This window comes from Ambystoma mexicanum, chromosome 6p (assembly GCF_040938575.1).
Source record: "Ambystoma mexicanum isolate Mex_15411 chromosome 6p, UKY_AmexF1_1, whole genome shotgun sequence".
NCBI classification, from domain to species: Eukaryota; Metazoa; Chordata; class Amphibia; order Caudata; family Ambystomatidae; genus Ambystoma; species Ambystoma mexicanum.
Genome location: NC_090935.1, coordinates 601,734,483 through 601,748,322, shown reverse-complemented (window position 1 = coordinate 601,748,322; position 13,840 = coordinate 601,734,483). Strand labels below are relative to the sequence as shown.

Here is a 13,840-nt window from a genome sequence, read left to right as displayed (position 1 = left end):
CACCGTGGGCCTTTGTCAGCCTGTGGCATCATCGAAAATGGGGGCGGCATGCGCCATGCCGTCGTTGCTGTGCCGCTTGCAGGGGCGTTCGGCGGCTGTTGGGCTTGAGGCCGCTGGGCTTGTGGCGAACTCATTTCGTGGCTGTAGGGCGCGGTCTGCGCGGTGCGGGTGCGTATTGGGCAAACCCACCTCTAGAGTCTCGCGGGCCTCGTACAGCACTCCTGCTCGGAGAGGGCGAAGGGCGGGCTCCGGATGATGTTCGGTGCCGTCTCGTGGCTGCTCGAGGTGTGGAATGTGCTAGGAGGCGTAGGCCTGGTAGTTCGCTGGAAAATCGAGCCGGTCGATGTGTAGAGGAGGAATCGGGCCTGGGATCAGGCGCGTGCTGGACAGCGTGGCCGGATGGCTCGCTGAAAATCAAGTCGCGGAGGTGCGATCGACGTGTACAGGAGGAGTCGGGCCTGGGATCAGGCACGTGCGCTGGGCCGGAAGGTGCCCGCGGCGCTGGATTGGAGCAGGACCGATAAGCCAAGGAGGAGGAGTCGGTGGTCTGGTAAGTCGCCTCGTCGCCAGATGTTAGGCCCGGACTGGGCCTGTGAAAGGAGGACAGACACACCGAGTGGAAGGTAACTCTTTCTTTATTCAAATACATACATGGACTGACTTGCTTCTATTCCCTTCCCCTTTTATAACGTCCCTGCTCCCGTGACGTGTTCCCACGTGGTACAGGCTTCACCTCTTAAAGGGGACGCGGTCCCTGTAGCGGTGTTGGACCGTAACAGCATATACGTTACACCATAACCAACAATAACTTCATAATAAAAATGAAACGTACTTACCTCAGCTGCTCTAGCAGCAAAGAAAGAGGAAGGAATTTGGTGTAGATAGTGTTTATAAGGGAGAGGGTTTTGTGATTGGACAGGAATGATCACATGGTTTTTATGGATTTTTGAAAAACAAACTACAAATTTGCTGCAGTTCTTGGGAATTGTAGTTTTTTATGTTATATTGTTTTTCATGATTGTTTGTGTATAATTTGCTGCTCTGGAAGTAAAGAGAAGATCAGAGCATAATCTGAGCCTGCGCGTCTTGACATATTACTAGTAGCCCGTGCAACAGAATATAGTAATTCGAACCCCGGATTACATAATCAATTAGTGGGTGTTTCTTTTTTATAACATTTTTATTTTGTATCGTTTATTTTTATTGATAATTTGTGACTGTTTACCATGCTTTGGGTACGGTTTGCTCTTAAACCATCACTCCCACTTGTGTACTCTTCTCCGGCTTCTATGTAGTCGCATCCTAGTCCTTCTTCTAATGTGGTGGCCCAGGGGCTGTTCGTCTTCTATGTTGATGTTTGGAATCTTTGTGATTCGGCCACAGTTACCAGTTCAAACCTGTATTCGGTCTAGTGTTTGCTTTTTTCCTCTTAAAACACGTGTAGCGTGTGGGTGTTAGGTCATGCAAGTGCGCAGTTTGTGACTTGGTCAAACTTTAATTCTTGGGCTTGCTACGTGAAACGTTCAATATGTGCACATAACCGGTTAGTAATTTTCACAGTCCTATTTACAAAGGTGAACAGTGTTTACTATCCGCAAAACATTCCCTCCCTGTGCAGTTTTCATCATGTGTCATCGTTGCAGCATTCGCTGGAGGACAATGCGCACGGTCTCTGAGCTCAGCTCTGTGCGTTCTGTTTCCTCTCGAGCCAGTCTCCCTGTGCTGCGCTTCTTTGGACGCTCGTGACCCGGAAGTACATGGGATGCTGAGCGAGTAGTGCGTTGCTCGCTGCTGGTGGTGCCGGTATTCGGATTATGGGGTAGTGGCGAAGCCGTCTGTGCGGGTATTGCGCTCACTGAAGCTTAGCCCACACCCTGTGCCAAGATGAATAACCAGGAATTTGATCTCTATGTGACGGAGTGCAGCCCATCCCCCTCCCCGCCGTCCTCTCCTGAACCGCAGCCTCCCGGCCTGGAGGAGAGACCGCCGACCACTGTTGCCCAGCCGCCCCCTTTCAAAGAACGCACCTCGTCCTCGTTTCTCCAGCAGCAGCAGCCGCCACCTTTCAAGGAACCTCTCGGAGGTAGCCTCGTGGAGCAGCTCGCAGCGTGCAAAGCTCAAGTGCAGCAGTTGGAGAGGTTACTGAGCCAGAGTCAGCTTAAGGAGCGCATCGCGGACACCTACAACCAGGACCTCCGACAACAGGTGACCCGGGGTTAAACGGGGAGGCAGCGCTTCATGCAAACAGTGCAGGTGTCGCACACAATAAGCACGCGACAAGGGTGGTAGAAGTCCCACATGGAAATAGCGTATCCCAGGCGGACACACGCAAGGAGTGTGTCCGAGGTCCAGGAAAACACAGTCACGTGTCAATCACACCTGTGGGGTTCGGGCTTCCTTTCATGCATAATAGCCGACAAACCTGGGAACGCAAATCACAAACTGGCGCACACAAGACAACTTTGTCCTTTCTTAGGGGGGACACGTGTAGGGCAGCACATCTCACAGAAAAATGGCAGACTGGAAAACAGATCTCATCTCTGGCCATATACATGGCTAGACGCCGCACAATCCACGCCACTGACGCCAGCCACAGACGAAGTCAGAGGCAGCAGCACACCGTCCATTGGACACGCATGTTATTGGGCACCCAACATCATTGGGCCAATTCGTTTTCAGGCAGCCCCCTCCTCTAAATTCCGCTTCGCGACAAAATTCTAGGGAACTGTACGACTTTACCGTTGTCCCTTATGGCTCCATAATCGTTCAATCAAGGTGATGGCTGCAGTACAGAGAGGGAGTCGTAGGATAGAGGACTTACATGGCCTACAAACATACACGTGGTCACACAAGTGTGTTGCTCCGATTGGACGTGGTCACTTTACCTCTTCATTTAACCCTCTCTTCCCCTCCCACATACTTCTTTCTCGCACAGTCACTTCAGGCTTAAACCATAGACCACATGTACATTGGTCATCTCAGGATATTTTTTTGTTGGCTGGATTGTGGAATCGTAAAGGCTGCAAACTACATTGGACTGCAACGGCCCATCACACAATCAACCACACTGCCTCCGAGTATAACTGCTAGTAACCGATCTACCAGCTAGAATACACTTCTAAAGAGATCAGCGTCTCGGGTTTACACCACTTATTATCTGCACTTCCTCTCGCTCGAAGTAGTCTACCTTTACAAGGCTCAAACGCGTGCCCTCTACCCCACTGCCTTTCATACCTCTTACTGTGTGCTTGTTTGTCTAAACTCATCTCAACCCACTGCTTCATCTCATCACAGACCAAGGTCTAGAAACTCAGGCTTGTGCACAATGCATAACATCCACGCAGTCAAGCTTCAGACCTGGGAGACTACAACTCCTTGTAAGGGGAGCAGTATAGATCCATTACATATGTAAATGTTAATCGATTTGAACTGTGATGGGTACATTTCCCACTGAATGCCCACACACGGCTCCATTTGCCTACCAGATCTGTGCTTTTTCCCAGGGCAATTAAGGGGGCGGGGGTGGTGGGGTCACAAAATAGAACTCCTTTTTAAAAAGTTTAAAATATACAAAATTATTGGGAGCTCCACTACTGAGAACGAACACGGCACAAATAACCTATTTTATTGGAGGTGTCCTACTCAAGAGGGTCTAGGGCCCAACGACAAAACATGTCTGGGGCTGCTGATGGTACTTTTATTCAGAGGAGAATTGCCTAGCATTTTGGTGCTGGACTGCCCTTGTGGGTGGGACCAGACTTGCATGCATTTGGATATTGCTCTTCTGTTAAGGGTGCAGTGACCTAAAGCGTGGCCGTAGACCCTAATAAGTGGGATAGATTCCATAGAACAGGTTATTTGAATCATGCTCGATCTCAGTAGTATGGCACTCAAGCTTTTACACATTTTTAAGTTTAGTTCATGATATATGATAGTTTATTTATATAGCGCCTATACACAATGTGTTTCAAAGCGCTTCAAGGCAAGGAAGGGAACAAGGGAAAATACGACATTCTTACAGGCCATGAACAGTAAGGATGTACTGGGCCTGATGACATTTCAGATAGTGCAAGTGTTAAGACATAAATAAGGAAGGGAGGGGGGAGAGTGGGAAGGAAATGGAAACAGACAAGTGACTATCGTACTAGACCTGACATCGTTTCAGATAGTGCTGGAGGGAGGGGGGGGGGGCAACAGTTAGGGGTTAGGGGAGCGACAGACGAGGTTGCTATCATAGTAGGTCCAGGGACAATTCTGATAGAGTAAGTGCATAGAAGAAAGTAAGGGGAGGAGATGGGGAAAAGGGGGAGGGGAGGAGAGAACAGAGAGTAAGCAGTCAAAAAGAGTGGAGAAGCAAGAGAGGAGAGCTAATACAATTGCAGAAGTCAGTAGTAACACATAATGTTGCAAGCTAGGATACAAGATGAAGATGGAACAGCATGATTCAGGGCCACCATGAGTACAAGATGCAAAGGAAGTCCAGCATGAGAGTTGAGAAAGGGTGACGGACCGTGAATCAATGAAGTCCATAAAAGTAAAATCCAGCGTTGGACACAAGACGGTGATGGTGAAACCAGAATGTATCAGGACAGACTCCTGTGTGCAGGAAGGGCGGGGGTGCACAGGGAACAACACGGGGAGGACCAGAGAGGGCCCGGATGGCCTGTTGGGACAGAGGGTGTAAACACATGTTGGTGCAAGCCTACCTGCTGTTTTAGCAGGGGGGTGGACCCTGGTCCGAACAGGTCCAAACAGCAATAGCCCTTTTCTTTGACTGCCCTTCACTTTGGACGCCCGGGCGAGAGATGCCCTTCATCTAAGAGTTAAGAGCAGTTCATAGCCACGATGCCTGCTAATTCAAACGACAAAAAATAGGGGTTGCTATATTGTGGACATTTGAACTTGCTAAGCATAATGCTTAGCACACACGTCGGAAGTGTGCCAAATAATGACTATAGACGGGTCTCACAATTTCTTTTATGATAACTTTAAATCCTGTTCTGTGAAGCACATGCGCGATTGTAAGCCTTGGATTACTTGGCATTCTTGTGCTTGTAGTCTTCTAATCAGGGTGTGGAAAAGAAGGCTACAGTCATATTTCTTATGCAGAACATATTTCTATAAGGATACATACATATTTTGAGATTGCTGTACTATGTGATTTGTTTACTTTGCGAGTAATCGCTCTGCCCCAGTATTGTAAAATTATTTGGACCAATTTGAGATAAGGTGTTCAAGTGGCTAATTTGCAAATTATGGGCTCCATAGAGGTAATTAATTTCACACAGTGTACACTACTAGAAAACCTTTCACACCTGTTTTAATAGAATACAGTATAGAATAATAGTACGCATTCATACATTGCAAATCATAGCCCTCTGCTGGATGAAAACTGAAAAAATGTTATACTAAAATATTTAGTGACACGTTTGTTTTAGATATTGTGCGGCATCTCCCCTTATTGGTTAGTGCCATCTACATCTGTTGCCTGCCCTCCCCCATCAAAAATGAATTCTAATAAACTCACTGATTACATCTATCTATCTATTGATGGAGCAGAATAGGTTTCTTATTTCGAATGGAAACCCCATGCCATACTGTCCATTGATGGTCGATGGATGGGACCCAGGAACCCAGTCTCCAAAAGGTGTAGTGCAAATTCACAATTTGAATAGCCTATAGGTACGTGAATAATTAAGCATTATTGTCTTCAGTTCCAGGCACTATGGAATGTGATGTGCCTGGAAGCCGACTTGCGGCCCAAGCAAAGTGGAAAAGTTGGGGCACATATGTTGCTTCCGGGTTTGGGCAATAATAGGCATGTGAGCTAGGTGATGGCCCAGGTTTAAAAACATTTCAACATTGTCACTGAGCAATGGCCACTCAGTGGGCTTGGAGCAGAAGCCCTTTTTTTGTTTGGTGGTCGCATGTCCGGTTGCCCAGGGAGGAGCAGATTGAAATATGGTATGGAGCAGAGCGATGTGAAACAATTCATGGAGGCTGTCCAGGAGTGCATGGTGTAGTTAAACTGGAAGTGATTGGAGGGAGCAGCGACAGTGAATGGCACCCTGCGTGGCTGTTGGAATATTGAGCCAATGGGCTCCGTTATCACACTGAAGATTAGCACCCAGGAGGTGATGTCGGACGGCATCCCACCCAATCCGGGATCTCATAATTCATGGCCTACACATACATTAAAGAGGCCAAGGTTACAAAGGCACAGCGACTGTCTCTTTTGGCAGACCTATTTGTTAACAAAACAGTTGGTTATTCTTCAGAAGGGATAATCCCCATATATATATTCGGTGCTTTTGTCCCATGGTCTTATGGGCTGGAAGCGTTGATTATGGGTGACAATAAATTGTTGGACCATATACAAGGCCGCTTTTGGAATCGTATATTAAAATTCAGCCCTTCAACTCCTATAGGGTATCTTAGATGATGGTTAGGCAAGGTCTATTACATATGAAAGCTAATTCCCAACCTCGTTGCCAACTTTTGGCCCTATTAAGGGCTTGAGCTGGAATGTGCCCCAAGCAAAGTGAAGCAGAATATGACAAATTGATTACTAGGCTGTATGAGGGTATTGGTTGGTACCCTGATTTCAAGCATGACACTAGGTTACCCATATTAAAACAACTGTTAATGCAAACTGGGGAACTGGGATAGGACTAAGAACTATTTGCATTTGTCTACCGTAAGTAGCTATAAGTATGTATCTAATGTCACTCCTTTGTATCTCCAAACTCAAAGATACTTGAGGCAATGCCCTAGCCCTGCTATGCAGTTTTTTTATTGAGACTTTGGACAAATCATCTTCCCTTGCAAATATTTTTTGGTGCTAGGATCAAGATACCAGAGTCACATAGGACATGTCGAATATGTACAGTACTCAGGATTTTGGAAACTGCAAAGCATGTTTTTACTCAGTGCAAATCACTTGGCCTGGCATACATGACAATAATGGGCAGTTTTGTGCACAATTATGAGGCGATAAAGCACAACGACTTGTGAGACTAGTGCCTTAGTACCGAGTTGGAAAGTGTCAAGAAAGCTCTGTATTGACTGTGGTGTTTTATTGTAAAAATACTATTTGTAAATGGAGAGCGACCTGAGTAACGAATTTCAGTTCTGTTCTGCTCTATGTACATTTAACTGATTCAACGTGAACAGGTGTATAGCTATAGTACCCTCAATTTCTGACTACAGTTTACTATTTCTCATTATCTTTCGATTACTGTTTGGCTGCCACGATTTTAGTAATATTTGAGTGATGGCCATATTTGGACTTTTATGAACGGTTATCTTTGTAGCCAAGCAGTGCGGTATTGTATGGTGCTGAAATATGTAATAATATTGGATTTGTGATTATACATTTTGGGGTTTGTGCTTTCTTTTAGTATTTGATGTGTTTTGAAAAAGTTCTTTTAACTGAATAGAAATAATTCCTGGTGTGGCCCACATTTGTGAGGACCCTGAGTAGCAGGTTACCACCATCTTGCCTCAAAGGGCTCTGACCTTCAGTCTGCCCTCCGACTTTTACACACTTGCACCCACCTTAAACAAACACCTACCCCCTTACACAGACACCCTTATGCACCACTGGTCTCCACACCCTCCATGCTCGCCTGACATCCCACTGGCTTGCCTCTTCCCCCACTGTACCAATGGCCGTCGTGGACATGGATATGGTAGTAGGAATTGTTTCCTTCTCTCTTTGAACATGGCATTCTATTTTCTGTGGAGTTTTTTAAAACTTGTGAAACTGCTGCAGTGCTAATAGCTATAACCTCCTTGGTGGGGGCCTTAACAGCAGGTAATGGTGCTGAGGCCCTTGTTTAAGACTCTTTCCTCTGATCTGTAACTAGGGCCGCATGCCATTTCCTGCTGTCAATGCCCCCTCCCCGGTGGTTATTAAATAATATCCTGAATACCTGGAATATGATTCACTCTCATATTTAGAAGGTGTTACTACCCTAAACATTGGCACTTAACTATATCAAGCATGGAGCGATGAAAGACTGGTTCGGACAGGATTCAAGTTACCTGCAAGTCTGGCATATGTTCACGAATATCTTACAAGTTCGATTTTTAATACTGTATACATTTGCAGCTCAGTAGCCTGGAAAAATAACGGGGGAGGATAGTGCGCAAGCACAATATTCTGTACACAAAATGGGACGGTGGGGGAAAGGCTGAAGGGGTAAGCAGCAGACTGGGGAGAGGATGGGAGTGAGAATGTGAGAGACTGGCAGGAAGGACCTGAGATGCGCGAGGGATAAGAGAGGGAGAGTAAGAAAAAGGAGACTGAGAAAGAATGAATGACTGGACACTGCAAGAGAAAATGGAGAGGGTAAGGGTGAGTTCGGAGCATTGTTTGAAGTCTGTAGTGCGAGTTGTGAGATGTCCGTGTGAAAGGGCTAGAGAGTGCACACGACTGGGAGAGCTAGAGATTTGGTGGTGTAATGTTTATGATGGGGAATTGGTGCTTGCGAGAGGTGTTGGTGGCAGGGGGATTGGAAACTGTAGAAGGTATTTGACTATTGCAAGTGATAATAAACCTAGTCATATGAAACTTCACACAAAGTAAAGCAAAACTAACAATGATCTGTCAATCCTAGAACTCTTTCCTTTAAATTGTTAAGAGGTCAGAGATTGTAAATCAAATGCTCCCAATATCGCCAGCATACTTGGCTGCTAAAATCCGTACCTCTGAATACTCGCACACCTCACGTAGCAAAACTGTCAAAAGATTGGTATCTTAGCTACCTCATAAAGAGAAGAATCGCAAGCAGTCCTTCTCCTGCCATGCCCTGGACATCTGGAACTCATTCCCGGCAATGGCTTGAAATACCACCACCATCCTCCAGTGCCGCGGAACACTAGGAACATGGCTCTTTTAACAGTATCTGCCGAACGACTACAAATCCTTCTCTAACTCCACCAACAGTACTGAGTTACTTTGTAAAAAGATACCCTTTGTATTTAGTCATACACGAGTTGGGAAGGCACTCTGCTTTTTCAGTATGATTATTTAAGCATTTTGTCCAATTGAGCAGGTTTTTATTTGTAAATAACACTTAGTCGGGTCTAGCCTGCTGTTGATTTTCAGATGCCCCCTACCGAACATGAGTCTCGACTTGATTTCTGCTGACTTGCATCGCCCCACCCATCAACCAATGTTTCTGATGGAGGTCGTTCTCTAGTCTCTGCCTCTCAAGAACAAGAACTGGGTGAAGCTTAGGCTGTTTTGTTTTGGAGAAAGTGAGACTGTCCGGCCTCGTAGGAAATATGTTCCGTTTGGGGTGAGCCCTGGTGGCCAGGGTCCTTGGCTGTGTTGTGCGGAATTGCTGTGTGTAATTGTCAGACTACACTCAACGAAATCCCACTCCCCAAACACTTTTATGACATGGAGTGCAGGCTGTGCTGCTGTACGGCAGCAGTCTCTGCTCTGGGAGAAGCTGTGCCTGATCTATACCATTGGAGCATGGCATGGAGGAGGCAGATCTTCACTACCAGAATGCTGTCTGACACCTACTGTACTACAACAGGTTTAATATACTCATCAACTGGAGGTTGCAGCAGGTAGTCTGACATTTCCTGGCACAATGATGTTGGATCTGTCACCATGGCTCGGTTTGGTCTCCTCGCCTTTCCCTTTTTTTCAGTGTGTAGACCATTTTGTCTCATCCTCCATTGACATGAATCATTCTCTTCTTCTTTTTAAAACATTTTTTTAAAAGAAGGGTGATGAGCCATGACACCGGTGACCGGTAAGAGTTATTCTTGGCAGGAGTTCTGGGGCAGACAAAGTCTGGTGGAGGGTGTTTGGGGCAGCTGAATATGGAGAACAAATAGGGCTGTTGGGCGGTGTGCCATACTCCGAGAGTTCAAATGAGAGCCACTACCAGTGGGCAGTGCCAGCTTTTCAACCCTTCTGCCTGGCATAACGCCCTGGTGCTAATATGTAAGTAAAAAGGAATGTTACCTTTTGATCTCAATTTCTCATGGTCGATCTGGTCACAAGGGATGTCAAATTTTCTCATTTCTATGCAGCATGATTGGTTGAAGGGAATGCTTTCTGCTTATTCGCCTCCTTATATTAAAATTGTCCAGTGTTGGTGAAAGAATGTATTGGTGCCTCACGGAAAGTGGAATTTTTATTACAATCCAGACTTTACACTAGGGTAGATTAATTGTTTGTAGGGACAACCCAGTGCGCCTTTATGCTCCTCTGCTATTGGCTCGAGGCTGTCGCCTACAATTGTTGTTGCAAAGGCCCTGCCTCTGTCTGACATCAATGTATTTGACAAAAATATATTTTCACCAGCCAGTTGAGGCACCAGAGATTCTTCTGTAATGAACTTACCGTAGCAGAACCAACATTAATTTTCTCTCACTCTTGGGCAAGTCGCTCTTGCTTGGGCAGATCTTTGCCCTACAGGAGAAGGGGTGAAACTGTTTGCTATGCCATTTTTAATGTGATTTTGTGTCTTGTATACGGCTTTATGTATTGGTGTTTAGTGGTACACTTATGACCTAAAAATAAGTAAGTGACACAGAAGTATGAATAAAGGGAATACAAATAGCAGCATAACTAGTAGACACAGAATGCTTATTTATACTTCTCAGAAAAGACAATGTAGCCGAGAACATAGAGCTGGTATGATTTGGGACTCAAACATTACCATTCATGGAATCCTCAATTTCTAATGGCACGTTATAGAAACAGGATAACATGTTAATCTATGCTTGGAAGCTACTACCCAGGTATGAAATCTCACCTCTCACCTTAATTCTCTACTTGCACACAGCTTCTTGCTCGCCAAGAGTCAATTCTCACTCTCCATTGCATAGTGCAACATTTGAGCACTTATATACAGAAGGAAAAAATCAAAATCAACTTTTAAAGTAAAGGATCTACCAGGTGACATCTCGACTAACAATTTTGAGGTTAGATGCTTTCTGTTGCCAGGCCGTTTACTTCAGCAGAAAAACGGGCAAATAGCTTCTGCTGTTTTCATGGTCTCCTAGCACATCAGGATCTGCAAGAGGTAGGGTAGAGAAATAATGTAAACAGAGAAGGGTTTGATTTCTTTGTTGCAAACTTGTATGTCGATCTGGTAAGGAACAGCTCTGTTTGGGGTGTACAGTTAATATATCTTGCAGGGTTTCTAGGCCAGCAGTTAATGTGCCCTTCAGATTGGTAATGTCGGTTGTTTGCATTTTTGTGTGGAGCATTTATGGTGAGTGTGGAGAGATGTTTGTGGATCTCTGGTGGCTTGACGTGGTGTAGGGGCATGCCTTCGGATGGTGTGCTCCTTTGTGCTTACTTGCGTTGGAGTAGTTGTGTGTCGTTGTGTTGTTGGAGAGTTATCTAGGATAATTTGCAACTGCTTATTGTTGCCTTTAAACTCTGGAAACATTAAAGCGTTGCATTTTTTTTAAATATCGATTCTCCCTGTTTCCTCTCCAGCTTTTATTCCTTTTTGTGCTTTGTTACGCAATGTTAGGCTTTGTGATGGCACACATTTATGTCTCTCAATTTGTAGACAATTGCCTGGGGCTTTCCATGTGACCACCTCAAAGAAACGCCAACCATAGTTTCATTCAGGCTTACATTGGATTACTCTCACCGACCTCCTTTTTGTCCTTCGCCAGACCTATGGACCCTTCAAATGGTCTCTGTGCTCTCTCCTTTCTCCTTCTCCCATTAATGGTGGCACCCATTGGGACGCCCTCCTGGCCTCCTTCCACTCCTTCTAAGGTCATCATTAATGTTTACTCGAATGGGACCGTCTTGGTCCAAGGCCCTCAGGCTAACCTTCACCTCCTTTGATAGATGCTTCCCGCGCCTCATCAATTTCCTTTTTTCTCCTGCTGTCCCCTCTTCCTCCTTCTGCGGCTACCCCGCCTCCTCCGTGGCTAGCTTGCCTTCTCCTTCCTCTCGGGCTCCTTCTGCACCTCCGTAGGACGTACCTCTGATCTGTACCCCTCCATGGAAATCCTTCAAGGATGGCAACCATCTCCATATTGCCACTCTTAACTCTCGCTCTGCTGTCAAACACTCCTCTGCCATCTGCCGCCTTCTGGAAGAACTTGACCTCGATGTCCTCGGTCTCACCGAGACATGGCTCACGGCCAGCTCTTTCACTAGCTTTGACACGCTTTACCTGACGGCTACAAGATCCTCTCAGCTCCCAGGTCCAACCGCTCTGGAGGGGGTGTAGCTCTGATCTTCCCCGAGTGGATTCCTGCCTCTTTCACTCCTACGCAGGCCTACTCCTCTTTTGAATGCCTCATCTGCAGGCTCTCTCCCATAGCCATTTCCATACTGTGGCTACTATATATCGGCCACCTGGTCAGATCTTCTCCTTCCACTCTGAGTGGACGGACCTCTCCTCCTCCCTCCTGGCCTCAACCACTGAACTCCGCCTTCTTGGAGACTTCAACATCCACCTGGATGCCTCCTGTCCTCCCTCTGGACTTTTTCGCGACCTCTGCGACTCTCTCTCACTCACTATTCTCCCCTCTGGCCCGACTCACTTTGCAGGGCACACTCTGGATGTGTTTTTTTTTTTATTTCATTTATTTATTTTTTTATTAAAATGTTTGGTTTGATTTTACAAACTTTACATTAAATTCTGACACTTTCAATTTTGAAAAAAATTCATTTGCTCTGTGCATTCAGGCTCATTTTATAATCTCAGTCCAGAATTTGATCATTGTAATTATTAGCCACTGATCATTTCCTCTTAGAAGATTTGCCCATCTTTCTTCTGTCGTCATCACTTTATTTGAGATTCTGAAGAAACTTCTGCATAGTTCTCTTTTTTCTTTCAACATCGGACACACCATAATTAGATGGAATAAAGTTTCTGGGGTTTGTACTTTACAAAATCTACAATCCGCAGAGACAGTGCCAAATTTGTCAAATTTTGCTAAGTAGTCCCTGGTTGGTAGTATATTCAGGCAAAATCTTAAAAATAGATCACGTATCATTCTATCAGGAAATTGACTTGGATATCCCGGTAGTTCATTTAAAGCTCCTACTTCTGTGTCACATTTAAGAAAACGCTTGTAGGTTTTTTGTTTATCCACTGTTTTTATCCAGTCATTTAGTTTTCTTTTTGCTTGCTGAGGTCTCTTGGTCAACATTTCTTCTGTGATTGCTTCTACTTGCAATTTTCTTTTTATTGTTGTAGTCCATTTCGAAAGAGCTGTCGTTTGAAATGCTTCTTTCCTTTTTAGTATTCCTAGTGATGGAATTAGATAATCCGAAATGATTTTTCTGTACAAGTCCATCTGTTTCCATGTGACTATGGATTCGATCGATTGTAGGCCCAATTCAAATCGGATCCTTGCAACGGGAAATGATTTGGGGAGAGCTAACGTTTTCCGCCAGTATAGCCCTTCTAGGGCGGACCAGTTAATGACCTTCTCATTGATTAAAGATTCACTGGCGTATGTTATTATTGGAACTACCTTTTGCCTGTATAATAACGTTGTGGCCTTCGCTGAGTATGTTCCATACTTTAGATGAAAGAATCTTCCTTGTCTAGCCAAAGATCTAGCCTTTTCTTCGATGTTTTCGTACCACATTGTTTGAAGGATTTATCAGAGCACCCAGATATTTTATTGTCTTATCACAATTTCTTTTATATCAAGCAAAATTTTTATGAGGTGTTGTTTTTTCCGATTCTGACAGATAAGTTTCATGACCTTTGTTTTACACGTATTAATTTGCAGATCATTTGTGTACATGTAGTCTTGGGTTTTGTTCAAGGATTCTTGTAGGCCCGATGTCGTTTTTTTATCCAATATAATATCATCGTCGGCA

General features: G+C 45.1%; 1 protein-coding gene across 1 annotated transcript in view; it reads left to right on the top strand.

The window, feature by feature from the left end:
• The first annotated feature begins 1,461 nt into the window (after positions 1–1,461).
• Positions 1,462–13,840, top strand: part of AGGF1 (angiogenic factor with G-patch and FHA domains 1) — a 905,326-nt gene continuing 892,947 nt past the window's right edge. Inside the window, exon 1 of the mRNA XM_069627444.1 lies at positions 1,462–2,205. Coding sequence (XP_069483545.1) covers positions 1,885–2,205 — 321 coding nt within the window. The 5' untranslated portion in view covers positions 1,462–1,884. The remainder of the gene's footprint in view (positions 2,206–13,840) is intronic.